Source organism: Sus scrofa, chromosome 5 (assembly GCF_054392235.1).
Source record: "Sus scrofa isolate SSC_HxYL_T2T_F1_AM1 chromosome 5, Sscrofa_HxYL_maternal_Yorkshire_Landrace_v2.0, whole genome shotgun sequence".
NCBI classification, from domain to species: Eukaryota; Metazoa; Chordata; class Mammalia; order Artiodactyla; family Suidae; genus Sus; species Sus scrofa.
The window spans coordinates 89,908,838-89,923,476 of NC_139387.1; the positions used below are offsets into that span (position 1 = coordinate 89,908,838).

Sequence of the window (14,639 nt, forward strand, 5' to 3'; positions counted from 1 at the left end):
CCTAAGGGTCTCATCGGAGCTGTAGCTGCTGGCCTACAGCACAGCCACAGCAATGCCAGATCCGAACTGTCTGTGACCTACACCACAGCTCATGGCAACACCGGATCCTTAACCCACTGAGCAAGGCCAGGGATTGAACCTGCAACCTCATGGTTTCCTAGTTGGATTTGTTTCCTCTGTGCCATGATGGGAATTCCCTGTATATTTCATTCCTGAGGCTGTCTTTCAGAGGGAAGCTAGAACAAAACCAACCCCAGGGAAAACGAAATCCATTAGGAGAAAGTGCAAGAACCAGAAGAGTTCCTGAATGGCCATACTCCTTATTCTTCTGATGTAAACAGGATTAAAATGCAATGATTTCACTAGGGAAACTCTACAAGGTACAGGTCCTTTAAAAATCAGTTCTGCTGGTAAGGAAACAAAAAAATCCCTGTACTTCCTCAACGGATTTTAAATATATCAGTGACACTCTTTATCCCCACTCCCCACCATCCAAATTTAAACTAACCAAAGAATCTGAGTATAAAGTTTCTGTCCTGGGGGGGGGGGAACCTCCTACATGAAATATCAACAGTGCATTTATAACAAAAGAAGACCTTGGGGACTTTGGTATGTATGTTGACTTATTAAAAAAGAAAAAAAAAATAGGTGGGTTTGGGAGGCAGCCGGAGTTTAAGACATATTTTCCTCTTTGAAGCTCCAAAATCTCTTTGCATTTAAAAGTCGAATGGATTAGACTACTTTTGAGTTGTCGGAGTTGTCAGACAAAAAAGTAAAACTTTATCACCTCTAGCAATCAAAATATAATTAGCTTTATATGCTCTACAGCTCGTCCTCTTATTTTTTAGTGTCTCAGCTTTCTTTTGGTTATTATTATTTTTTTTTTTTGCCATTTTCCAATGGGCTTTAAAATAACACAGGAAAATTCATCCACAAAATGCAGTATAATTAAAACAATATTCTTCCCTCTGTCAGGAAACACAGAATGCATTTCATCTAAATAAGCCTTGAAGAGGCTAGTCAAGTGACAGATCAAATGAAAAGGACACTTAATACACATGTAAATCATTTGCATTACAAACAAGACACTTTAGCAGGGGTTGGACTTGCTGCCTGATAGGCAGGATTAAGTTCCCATATTAATGCATGCATTTGGTGTGGTTATTTTGGGTAGAAGACTTCACCCATCAATGCCCTCCACCACTAAGTAAAGCCAACCTGTAAACTGATCACCACAGCCTGTCAACGCTGGTTACTTAATTATATAAAGAAAATATATTTCAAAGACTTTGATAATTTGGTTAGTATTTTAACTTTGGATTCAACACCTAGCATCTTTTTCAAGGTTCTTCAAAATAATGGTTAAAAGCAATTTTTAGAATTCAAAATGAAAAAAAAACTAAATTCCACTTTTATGTTCCCTGCTAATGTTCGTTTAGTTTTGGCTTCTATTTGAAGAAGTGAAAAATAAAGATTTGGTAAGCACTAAGGAAGACTAATGTGAATGAAAATAATATTTTTAAAAGATGTTTCCATTTAAAATTAAATGCAATGTACTTGTGCTGTTAATTTGTTTTTTTGTTATTTTAGTAATTTCTAACTCCAGTTTATTTATGCTATTAATTAGTAGCTTAAAAATTTTTTTTTATGGAAAGGAGAAACTGTTCTTGAAGGAAACATTTCTTCCAATAAAGAATATTTTCAGCCTAATTATTTTTAAAAGGCTACATATTATGCTCTTATCCACAATGAAGCTCATTAAAGTACACAATCTATCAGCGATATCCAAAGATATTCTTTTACCCAGGTGTTTGATTTTCTTTCCAGGCAAGAATGTAATAATGTCACAACTAGTAAAGCCCCAAAATCATAAAAGCAAAAAAAAACCCCTGCATCTGCATATCTTAAATGTTTTCCCATGAGAAAAATAGAGCATCTGGAAACTGTGTCACAAATTCTTTTTTTGAAATCTTGATCAAATTTATCAACAATTTAAGAAAGTATTCCAAGCCCCTCCCACCCCTGCCCTCTACAAATTGCAAATATGTGGTGAAACATTTGTGACTGAACCTAAGCAAATACACTTGAAAATACAATCTGCTCATCATGAGCAATTAACATCCTTAAATCATACTTGAAGGATTCCTTGCAATTGAATGATGAAATTCTACTTTGATCATTTTAGTTAATATTCCTTCCTAGAAATATCAGATGTTTTTCAATTGGTTATACTCTTCCTATAATTCCCTCTGTTCTGTATACACTAAGAGATCTTTTCCTTGAATCACAGTGATTCTATTATTTTATAGACTAAGAAATAGGATTGTTTGCTTAAAAATACCAAAAGAAGCATGCTTTAATAAAAAGTACAAGAAAAAAATCTATGGATGAGGCTTACCCTCTTTCTTAGTGGGTTCTGGCATGGCCACAGGAAAACGTTATTCTCCAAAGAGTCTGCTCCCTTCCAGTACTAGTTGACAGAAACCCCACGAGCAGTTGAGAGATGGTGTAGGTCAGTGTGACAAGCCCTTGGGGAGAAGTCCCGTGCTTTTATATTCGCTGTGAACATCAATCACGTTGGCACCGCCCCTTCTTTAGCACAAGGATGCTGGAACTTGACAGCTATGGGGACCTTTCTCACATCTGTTGTCTGCACTCTGCTCTCTCTCGCCTACTGGAAGGAATCTTCTGTCCGTCTCATGTGGCTATGAGAACACCTCTAACTTTCTAAATTCAGCTGCAGCCTTGTGGTCCTTCTTGCTCTTGTCTCTCTGCCTGGCGGAAGCATGTGTCAACTCTGAAGTGCAAAAAGTTTGTCTGACAATAAAAAATTAAATTAAATCCTATTGAAACTCATAACATGTTAATGCAACATAGACTTTAATTTTCACTAAGATTATGAAGAAAAATCTCTTGTATTGATGATAATATTATGCTCCTATCAGCTTTTTCTTTTTTTTTTCTGTTCTTAATTACTGGATTTAAATTTTTTCTCCTTTATCAATATATTAATATGAACTCATCAAGCCAAATTTCTATGTTGAATATCTTGTCTCACCTTCTCCTTCAAGAATAGCAAAGTTTTGGAGTTCCCTTGTGGTTAGTCCTGGTTAAAGATCCAGTGTTGTCACTGTAGTAGCTCAGGTCACTGCGGTGGCACAGGTTCAGTCCTTGCCCTGGGAACTTCTGCATGCCACAGGCACAGCCAAAAATAAAGGCAAATAAAAAAGCAAAATTTTCTGTACCTTTTTATTATTTTTATTTTTTGGTCTTTTTGTCTTTTTGGGGCCGCACCTGCAGCATATGGAGGTTCTCAAGCTAAGGGTCCAATTGGAGCTACAGCTGCCAGCCTACACCACAGCCACAGCAATGCAGGATCGGAGCCACGTCTGCGACCCACACCACAGCTCAGGGCAATGCCAGATCCTTAAACCAATGAGTGAGGCCAGGGATCGAACTCGCATCCTCATGGATGCCACTTGGCTTCATTAACTGCTGAGCCACGACAGGAACTCCTTTCTGTACATTTTCAAAGAGGCATCCTTTAAAAAACCTGCATGTATAAAAGAATGAAGTGCTGATACATGCTATGACAGGCTTAAAGCTTGAGAACATTATGCCACTGAAAGATGCCAGACACAAAAAACCACATACTGTATGATTCCATTTATATGAAATATCCAGGATTGGCAAATCCTTAGCATCCAAAAGTCAACTATTGGTTGCCAGGGGTTTAGGGGAGGTGGGATTGGGAGAGACTGCTAATGGAGATGAAGCTTTTTTTGGGAATGACAAAAACACTCTGGAATTAGGTAGTGGTGATAGATGCACAGCTTCAGGAATATATTAAAAACCACTGAATTGTACCCTTAAAAATATAAAAGGAACAGGCAAAGAAAGTCAGATAGATCAGTAGCCATTGTTTTGTTGCAAGATGGCAAACATACACTCAAATTTAACTTAAGATATTGTCAGATTTGACCAACTTCTCCCAAACTCTGATGGAACTGATGGAGAAATGTGAACTACCAAGTAGTCAACCTGAAAGAGTCACCTTACTTTCTTTGTCCGCATGCATGGCACCTCAGAGACCAGGACTAAAATTAGTTTATATGAAAGGACGACTACTTGTGTGCCTATATTGGTATGTGTTTTCAAGACCACTTTCAAGAGACCTTGATTGATTTGTACTAAACCAGCCACACTGTCTCGTTTAATTTCCCTTGTGGCTAAGAGTGCAGCTGGTCAGACTTAGCTCTGCCAAACTCTGTGCCAAGCTAACTTTTCATATAAGGATGGAAACTCAACTTAGAACTCAATAGCATCATGCTTTAGCTATTTGGGGGGGAGGGGAAGGAAAGCCAATCAAGAAGGTCAATGGACATCTTCTACAAAGAAAGTCTTTTCTTAACCATGTAGTGCTTCTGAGCACATTGTTTTCCTTTTAAAAATATTCCTCTGCCCTTAGATGCAAAAGAGCTAAATGTCAGCCAGAATACAGCATATTCTGTAATACAAAGTATCTAACTTTGTGCCTTGAAAGAAAAAAACTGTAAATTCTTCCCCCTGAGTTTATCATGAGCATATCAATATATTAAATTAAAGAAACTAGAATTTGAAGTCAGACTCTTGGTTTCTATTTCTGGATCTATCATTAACCAGCTAAGTTACTCTAAGTCAAGTGGTCTTTCTGAGCCTCAGTTTCCTTTTGTAAAATGAGGGATTTAAAAAAAATATTCTCTGAAGCCCCTTCTATGGTTAACGTTGTGATTCTATATGACTGGTCCCTAAAAAAGAATCTTTTTCCCCCAGCATTCCCAAGCACACTGAACACCACATATGAAATGGACATAAGGGCAAAGTGTCGTGTTGCAGAAGAATGTTTATAGTGATGGGCAGATTTTGCACATGCCACAAAAGAGGTGCCACGCCATCATTGGCTTCTGCAGACACTCTGTTGGATTTTGAATACACTGATCATTTTACCGAAGTGAACATGTGCCAGGAAATATTGCAACCCAAGGAGAAAATGCTTCATGACCCAGGGAACTTACTGGTAATTAAGGACTTGGTTTATAAAAAGAGAAAAACTTATTGGAGGAATTGGCAGTACGGACAAGTTCTAGGATACATAGTTGTGGAGTGTATTAGATGGTTAAAATAAGATTTCAAATTAGAGTAATAGGTAGACATATATAATTTTCCCAGGACTGTATCATTTTAAGAACACAATCTCTATTTCAAATATTATACATTCATCTGGAAGGTTGCAGACTCTTTGTCTTCAACTTCACTCTCAAGAAAGGGAAAAATGGGAGTTCCCATTTTGGCACAGTGGGTTAAGTTAGATTCGGTCCCTGGCCCTAGAATTTCCATTGTGCTGCAGGTGTGGCCATTTAAGAAAAAGGGGGGGGGGGGTCAACAGGGCTCTTTTTTTCTTTTATTAAATCCTTTATTGGATTTTTCCTTTGTGTTATTAAGGATGAGATTAGGTTGAATATAATACAAAATCACAAAGCAATGACAGTTGAACCAAGGTAGAAGTATTTCTCATTCATATAAAGCAAGTCCAAAAGTAACAGAATCAGGAATTCCCATCGTGGCTCAGCAGAAACAAATCAGACTAGTATCCATGAGGATGCAGGTTTGATCCCTGGCCTTGCTCAGTGGGTTAAGGATTGGGCATTGCTGTGAGCTGTGGTGAAGGTTGAAGACACAGCTTGGATCTGGTGTTGCTATGGCTGTGGTGTAGGCTAGTGGCTTCAGCTCTGATTTGACCCCTAGCCTGGGAACTTCCATATTTCCATATGCCACAGGAGCAGCCCTAAAAAGACCAAAAAAAAAAAAAAAAAAAGAATGCCCAAAAGTAATAGAATCATGGTAGTGACTCCACAGTGTCATAAGGAATCCAAACTGCTTCTTCCTACTCTATCATTCCAGGTAACTCTGTAATTTAAATATTTAAATGAAGCTAGTGCTTTAGCCATTACATCATCTACATTTCAGGCAGCTGAAAAAAGGACTCTCTTTTTTTTATTTTTAATTAAAAAAAATTTTTATGGCCACACCTGTGGCATATGGAAGTTCCCAGGCCAGGGATCAAATCTGAGCCACAGCTGCGGGAACTCTGGATCCTTTAACCCATTGTGCCTGGCCAGGGATCAAACTTGCATCTCTGCAGTGACCTGAGCTGCTGCAGAGCTTTGGATACTTAACCCACTGTGCCACACTGAAGCTCTGGGAACTCTCTTAATATTAAGAGCCTTGTTTGAAGTCCCATACAAAACATCTGACACATTCCACTGGCCATAACTTGATTTCATGGCCATATGTGGCTACAAAAGGAGCTGGGAAATGTCTTTCATTTCAGTGGCCATAGGCTTCTTTGACTAAAGAGAATAAGAATGAATGTTAGATAGGTAAATAGTAATCTCTGCCACATCTTCCAAAATAAAAGCATTAATGTTCCCTGCAACAAAGTGTGCAGAGAAGTATAAGCTACAAAGGTATATTGTATAGCATAGGAAATATAGCCAATATTTATAATAACTATCAATGGAGTATAACACTTAAAAATTGTGACTCACTATATCGTACACTTGAAACTTATATTGTACATCAACCATACTTCAATTACAATTTTTTGTCTTTTTTTGGTCTTTCCAGGGCCACACCCATAGCATATGGAGGTTCCCAGGCTAGGGGTCTAATCAGAGCTGTAGCCGCCAGCCTACACCATCGCCACAGCAATGCCAGATTGGAGCCGCATCTGCAACCTACACCACAGTTCACAGCAACACCGGATCCTTAACCCACTGAGCAAGGCCAGGAATTGAAGCCACAACCTCATGGTTCCTAGTCAGATTCATTTCTGCTGCGCCACAATAGGAACTCCATAAAATTTTTTAAAATCCCATACCATTCATGTTAAATGTGCCTAGTATTTTATAGTTTTGTCATTATTTCAAATGGAATTTCTTTTTTTTTTAATTTTTAATTTTGTTTTGCTTTTCTAGGGTTGCGCCCACAACATATGGAAGTTCCCAGGCTAGGGGTTGAATTGGAGCTATAGCCACGAGCCTATGCCTCAGCCACAACAACACAGGATCCAAGCCACATCTATGACCTACACCCCAGCTCTCGGCAGTGCCAGATCCCCAACCCACTGAGCAAGGCCAGGGATCAAACCCAAATCCTCATGGATTCTAGTCGGATTTGTTTCCACTGTGTCACGACAGGAACTCCTGGAATTTCTTTTTTTTTTGCTTGCAGCACCCATATGAAAGTTCCTAGGCTAGAGGTCAAAAGGTCAAATTGGAGCTAGGGCTGTTGGCCTACACCACAGCCATAGCAACTTGGGATCCAAGCCACCTTTGACCTATACCACAGCTCATGGCAACACCAGATCCTTAACCCACAGAGCGAGGCCAGGGACTGAACCTGCATCCTCATGGATCCTAGTTGGTTTGTTAACTGCTGAGCCATGAAGTGAACTCCTAGAATTTCTTTTCTACATTTCCAACTGATTACTGGGAATATAAAGAAATGCTATGAAGTTATTTGTATAATTATTTTGTATCCAGCCACCTAATCAAATAATCTTTTAGTTCAAATGAGATTTTTAGGAAAGTCACTTGGATTTACCATAACTTGCTGTAATTATATAATATGCAAAAATAATAATTTTGGTTTTTTAATTTTTAAGTTTTTATTTATTTTTCTTATTACATTAGCTAGAAAAACAAATACACTAATAGTGTGAAAGGTGGGTCTTCCTCCCTTGCTCTTGATTTTAATGGAAATGGATCTAGTATTTAAACTCTAATATAATATTTGCTATTTGGAGTAAATGGTCTATCATCATTTTATTTTTTATTTTTTTGTCTTTTCTAGGGCCGCTCCCATGGCATATGGAGGTTCCCAGGCTAGGGGTCCAATTGGAGCTACAGCTGCTGGCCTACACCACAGCTCACAGCAATGCCGGATCCTTAACCCACTGAGTAAGGCCAGGGATCGAACCCATAACCTCATGGTTCCTAGTTGGATTCGTTAACCACTGCGCCATGACAGGAACTCCCCATGGTCTATCATTTTAAAATTGTTTCCTTTTATTCCTACTTATTGAACTGTTTGTTGGTAATGACTATTGAATTTTATCAAATATATTTTTGTATAAATTGTTGAAATCACATATTTTTCTTTAATTTGCTTATATAATGAGTTATGTATTTTGAAAAATTTCCAAATCTTGGACAATCTTTGCCCCTTCCAGAATAATAATCCTATTTCATTATGGTATATTAGTCTATTAATACAATCATTAATTATATTAATACACATTGTACTAATATACAATTTGTCAATTAATACGATTCTGGATTCATTTGCTACCATTTTGTTTTAGGTATATTTTAATTTATATCTATTGATGAAATTACTGTAAAATTCTTTTTGTCTTTTTCAAAAAAGTGATGTTAGCATCCTATGATTGATATAGATACTTGCACCTTTTTCTAATATTTGATATAGTCTGAATAACAGGAAAATGTGTTGTCTGAAGATAGATGGTATTTGGTTATAGAACAATCTAGTCTGGTGCCTTTTTAAATGGTAATTCTTAAACAATATTTCCAATGTATTCTTTAGACCTTGAGATATTCAGAATTTCTATTTTTAGAAATTGAAATATAATTGAGAATACCTACATTACATTAGTTTTCGTAGTATCTACTTTTTAATTAACTTTTTGCTTTAGAAAAATTTTCATTTTAGAAGAAATTCTAGATTTAAGAGTATTTCTATATACAATGTTTTATTTTAATTTGTAATATTTTATACCCCTTAATTCTTAATGAATATTTATGTTTTCTCTATTTCCATAAATACGTTTTTTCCAGTGTACATCTATTTTTAATGGTGCAGGATCCTTGGTCTACTGCTCCACAAGAGAACTAACTCCTTTTTAGTTTGTCTGCTTTACTTTCATTAATGTATTTTGAATTGATTTTTATATTTATTTGAGGTAGGGGTCTAAATTCTTTTGCATTTTGTTACCCAGCTGTCCTAGCACCATTTGTTGAAGAGACTATTTTTCTTTTTTTCTTTTTGCCTTTTCTAGGGCCGCTCCCATGGCATGTGGAGGTTCCCAGGCTAGGGGTCTAATCGGAGCTATAGACTCCAGCCTCCACCACAGCCACAGCAACGCAGGATCCGAGCTGCATCTGTGACCCACACCACAGCTCACAGCAATGCCAGATCCTTAACCCACTGAGCAAAGCCAGGGATCAAACTTGCATCCACATGGATGCCAGTCAGATTCGTTTCCATGCACCATGACAGGAACTCCTTAATGCAATCTTTATCAAAACTCCAGTGACCTATCTGAAAAGATGGATAAGATGACTCTTTTTTTTTTTTTTCTTTTTAGGGCCACATCTGTGGCACATGGACGTTCCCAGGCTAGGGGTTGAATCAGAGCTATAGCCACTGACCACAGCCACAGCAACATCAGATCCGAGCCATGTCTGCAACCCACACCACAGCTCACGGCAATGCCGGATCCTTAACCCACTGAGCAAGGCCAGGGATCGAACTGGGCCTTATGGTTCCTGGTCGGATTCATTTTCACTGTGCCACACAGGAACTCCAAGGATAAGATGATTCTTAAATAGACTTTCAAGGGAACTTGAATAGCCAAAATAATACTGAAAAAGAACAATAAATTTGGATGATTTATACTTCCCAATCCAAAACTTAATATAAAGCTACTGTGATTAAAAAAAAAAATAGGGTGGTACTGGCATAAGGGTAGACATATAGACCAATGGAATAGAATTGAAAGCCTAGAAATAAATCTTCACATTTATGGCCATATGATTTTCGACTAGAGTGCCAAGGTCATTCAGTGAGAAAAGAATAATCTCTTTGGAGTTCCTGTTGTGGCTCAGTGGTTAACAAATCCGACTACGAACCATGAGAATCTGGCATTGGATCTGGCATTGCTGTGGCTATGGCGTAGGCTGGCAGCTACAACTCTGATTAGACCCCTAGCCTGGAAACATCCATATGCCATGGGTACGGCCCAAAAAAGACAAAAAAAAAAAAAAAAAAAAAAAAAAAAAGATTGCATTAGATCTGTAAAGGCTTTGGGTAGTATTGCCAGTGTAATAATATTAAGTCTTGCAATTCATGATCATGTCTTTCCATTAACTTAGGTCTTCATTAATTTCTTTCAACAATGTTTTATAGCATCAGTGTCCAAATCTTTCATCCCCTTGGTTAAATGTATTCCTAGATATTTCATTTTGGGGATGCTACTGTAAATGTCATTGTTTTCTTAACTTCCTTTTTGATTTGTTCCCTGCTGGTATACAGAAATGCAACTGATGGTGTATTAATCCTGCTCACTGCTGCTTGGATGGATGCATTTATTAGATGTAGTTTGTGTATGTGTGTTCTTTGGTATTTTCTATATACATGATTATGTGACCTGCAAAGAGAGATTGTTTTATTCCCCCTTTCCAACTCGGATGCCTAAAATTTTGTTTTCTTGCCTAATTGTTCTGGCTAGAACTCACAGTACAATGTTGAATAGCTGTTATGAAAGTGGGTGTTCTTGTTTTATTCCTGATTTTAAGGGAAAAGTTTTTGGCCTTTCACCTTTGAGTATGATGTTAGATGTGGGTTTTTCATGAATGCCCTTTATCATGTTGAGTACATTCCCCCTTTTCCTTAGTTTTCTGAGAGTTTTTATCATGAAAGAGTGTTGGGTTTTGTCAAATGCATTATCTACATCAATTAAGATGATCTTGGAAGTTTTTTCTCTTTATTAATGTGGTACAACATTAATTTTCTTGCATTTATTTATTTATTTATTTATTTATTTGCTTTTCAGGGGCACACCCACAGCATATGGAAGTTCCCAGGCTAGGGGTCGAATCAGAGCTATAGCTGCCAGCCTATGCCACAGCCACAGTCACATAGGATCTGAGCTGTGTCTGCAACCTACACACCACAGCTCACGGCAATGCTGGCTCCTTAAACTGCTGGGTAAGGGCAGCGTTGAACCCACATCCTCATGGATCCTAGTCAGGTTTGTTACTGCTGAGCCACAATGGGAAATCCTGATTAATTTTCTTATGTTGAACCATCCTTGCATTCTTGGGACAAATCTCACTTGATCATGGTGTACAGTTCTTTTAACATGCTGTTGGATTCAATTTGCTATTATTTTGTTGTGGATTTTTCATGTACATTCATAAGGGATATTGGTGTAGTTTTCTTTTCTTAGTTTTGGTTTCAGGATAATCTGGCCTCAAAAAAGTAGTCTCAAAGTATTTCCTCTTATTCAATCTTTTGGAGGAGCTTGAAAAGGTTAGCATTAATTTTTCTTTTAGTGTTTGTTAGAGTTAACCAGGGAAGCCATCTGGTTCAGGTTTTGGGCTTTTCTTTGTTTAGTCGTTTTTGATTATTGATTCAATGTCTTTACTTGTTATAGATCTGTTCAGATTTTCTATTTCTTTTTCTTTTTCTTGTTCTTTTTTTTTTTTTTTTTTTTTGGTCTTTTGTCTTTTTAGGGCTGCACCTGCACCAAATGGAGGTTCCCAGGCTACAGGTCCAATTGGAGCTTTAGTCACTGGCCTGTGCCAGAGCCACAGCAAAACAGGATCCGAGCCATGTCTGAGACCTACACCACAGTTCATGGCAACACTGGATCCTTAACCCACTGAGTGAGGCCAGGGATCAAACTCAAATCCTCACGGATGCTAGTTGGGTTTGCTATCTGCTGCTCCATGACAGAAACTCCTCTATTTCTTCTTGAATCTGTTTTGGTAGTTTGTCTGTTCTAGGAATTTTTTCATTTTATCTAGGGTCTGCAGTTTATTGGCATATAGTTGTTATAGTATTCTCTTATAGTCCTTTTTTTTTAAGCAAGTTTGGTAGTAATAGCTCCATTTTCATTTATAAGCTTAGATATTTACATATTTTTCTTTGTCAATCTGTTTTTCATTTTTGTTGATTATTTCAAAGAGCCAGATTTTTGATTTATTGGTTCTTTCTATCCTTGACTTAATTAATTTCTACCCTAATTGTTATTATTTCTTTCCTTCTGCTAGTTTTGGATCTAGTTTTTCTTCTTTTACTAGTTCCTTGATGTGTATAGTGTGTTATCAATTTTAGATCTCTCTTCCTTTATAGTGCAGGTGTCATTGCCATAAATTTCTCTCTTATCATTGATTTCACTGCATCTCAGAAATTTTGGTATGTTATGTTTTTTATTTCATTCATCTCTCAGTGATTTCTTATTCCCCAGTGATTTCTTCTTTGATCCATTGGTTATTTAGGAATGTGTTGTTTAATTTCCACCTATTTGTGAATTTCCCAGTTTTCCTTTCTTATTGATTCACAGCTTCATTCCATTGTAGTCATAGAAGAAAATATGTATGATTTGAAGTTTTAAGAAAATTATTGAGACTTTGTTTGAGACAAATTTGGTCTATCATGGAGAGTGTTCCATGTGCTCTTGAGAAGAATGTGCATTCTGCTATTATTGAATGGAGTGCTCTATAGATTTTTATTAGGTCTAGTTGGTTTATAGTGTTGTTCAACTCCTCTATTTCTTTACTGATCATCTGTCTAGATATTCTATCCATTACTGAAAATGAGGTGTTTAGATCCCCAACTATTGCTATAGAACTGTCTATTTCTCCCTTTAATTCTGTCAATGTTTGCTTCATATGTTTTGGGCTTCTGTTGTTTTGTGTGCATATGTTTATAATTGTTGCATCTTTTTAATGAGCTGACCTTTTTATCAATATATAATGCACTTTGTTCCTTGTGGCAATTTTTGAATGAAAACCTATTCTGTCTGATATAATCTTACTTATATGTCTTTAATATATTATGTTGGGTATCTTATTAATATGACATTTTTATTTTATGGGAGATATTCAAAATAATGAGGTTATGGTTTTATTTTTATTTTGAATGTCAACTTTTACAGAAGGCTGGAAATTATTCTTTGCAATAATTAAACTTATGATAGAAAACTTAAAATGTCAACCTAAAAATGTGTAAAGATTATCCAAAAAATGTTTTTGAAGGTGCATTAATCAGCTCAGGCTGCCATAAAAAAAATGCCACAGTGTCTTAACAAAATTTTATTTCTGTTATTTATTTAACTGAGTGTCTTAGCAAAAATTTATTTCTCACAGTTCTGAGGCTGGAAGTCTGAGAACAGAGTGCCAGGATGGTCAAGTTCTGGAGAGAGCTCCCTTCCTGGTTTATAAATGGCTGCTTTCTCATTATGCCTTCACACTACAGAGAGAGATGGAGAGAAGCTCTCTGGTGAATCCTCTTATAAAAGCATCAACGCCATAGTGAAGATTCCACCCTCATGACCGCATCTAAACCTGATGACCTCCCAAAGGCGTAATCTCCAAATACCATCACGCTGGGGCTAGGGCCAAACATATGAATAGGGGGTGGTGGGTTGGATGGGGGAGGGACCACAATTCAGTCCATAGCAAAAACGAAAGGGCTCTGTTTAGATGATTGATCAGTGATCAAGAGGAAGGGGCTTATGGGTCTAAATGGCAGTAAATAGACTCTGCCTCTCCCCCTGCTTTTGCTCTTTTCCTTTGCCGAAGCCCTTTCCCCAAGGGGTGGAGGTGGGGACCTCGCCCTCTGTGTGTACATTCTCTCTCTGAGTGAGCTTATCCTCTCTCACATCCTCCACAATTACTGTCTGAACGACTTTCAGAACCTGTCTCTACCTAGATCCTGAGTTCTACTTCTGAACCTACGGTGTATGTTAAATATTAAAAATTTAACCAATTAGAGATAAAAATTATTAAAATTATTATATTTTCTAACAGTTTTTTTTCCTATGCATATTTTGTGGAGATTTCTGAGTTTTAACTAAGTTGTGAAGAGCAGAAGTCCAGGATCCAAAATGAAATTAGTCAAAATACAAAAAAAAAAAAAAAAAAAAAGCAGATTATCAAAGTGATTCAAAATTTTGAAGCCTGACCCCACTGAATTGTTACCAACATTCTTATTATGTCTACCAGTCATCCCAGCCATAAACTGCCTCATTGTATGTGAAGCAAGAAGAGACAAGTGGTGAGGGTGGCGAAGGTTTGGTGAATTTGTAAAATTTTAGCAGAGTTTTACTAAGTAACGACTAAGTGAATTCTCTCTCTCTCTCTGCCCCTCTCCCTCCTTCCCTCCTCCACTCCTCTATCTCTATTTGTGTCTTAAGCTTATTCCATGTGCACTTGCAACAACCAGCACCGTGATGTTTCTGCACACAACATTATGAATTAACATTATGAATAACTTATCCTTAAACTTAGCACTTCTGTGAATGGAGGATGATAAAATTGAAGCTGTTCCCCCAAATACTTATGGAAAGCCATTCCATTTTTTAACTTTCTTGCACAAAATATTCCTGGACTCATCATTCTTAAAATGAAAAAAAAAAAAAAAGAACTCGCCTTCTTGACATTCTTTAGTGTGACTTTGAATTTTATCTCACACCAAGTACAAGTTCATACTGGAAGCCTTGCAAGCTATCAATAGAACTCTGCTCACCCGCCTTATTTTAAAGCTGAAGCATGTTAAGCCCTCTAAGCCTC

At 37.3% G+C, this 14,639-nt stretch overlaps 1 protein-coding gene across 32 annotated transcripts in view; it reads right to left on the reverse strand.

The window, feature by feature from the left end:
* Positions 1 to 2,523, reverse strand: part of MYBPC1 (myosin binding protein C1) — a 94,013-nt gene extending 91,490 nt beyond the window's left edge. For all 32 annotated transcript variants that reach the window (XM_084957391.1, XM_013998022.3, XM_021092691.2 and 29 more), the window contains exon 1: positions 2,399 to 2,523. In XM_084957391.1, the coding sequence (XP_084813517.1) occupies positions 2,399 to 2,423 (25 nt within the window). In that variant the 5' untranslated portion in view covers positions 2,424 to 2,523. The remainder of the gene's footprint in view (positions 1 to 2,398) is intronic.
* Positions 2,524 to 14,639: the final 12,116 nt, after the last annotated feature.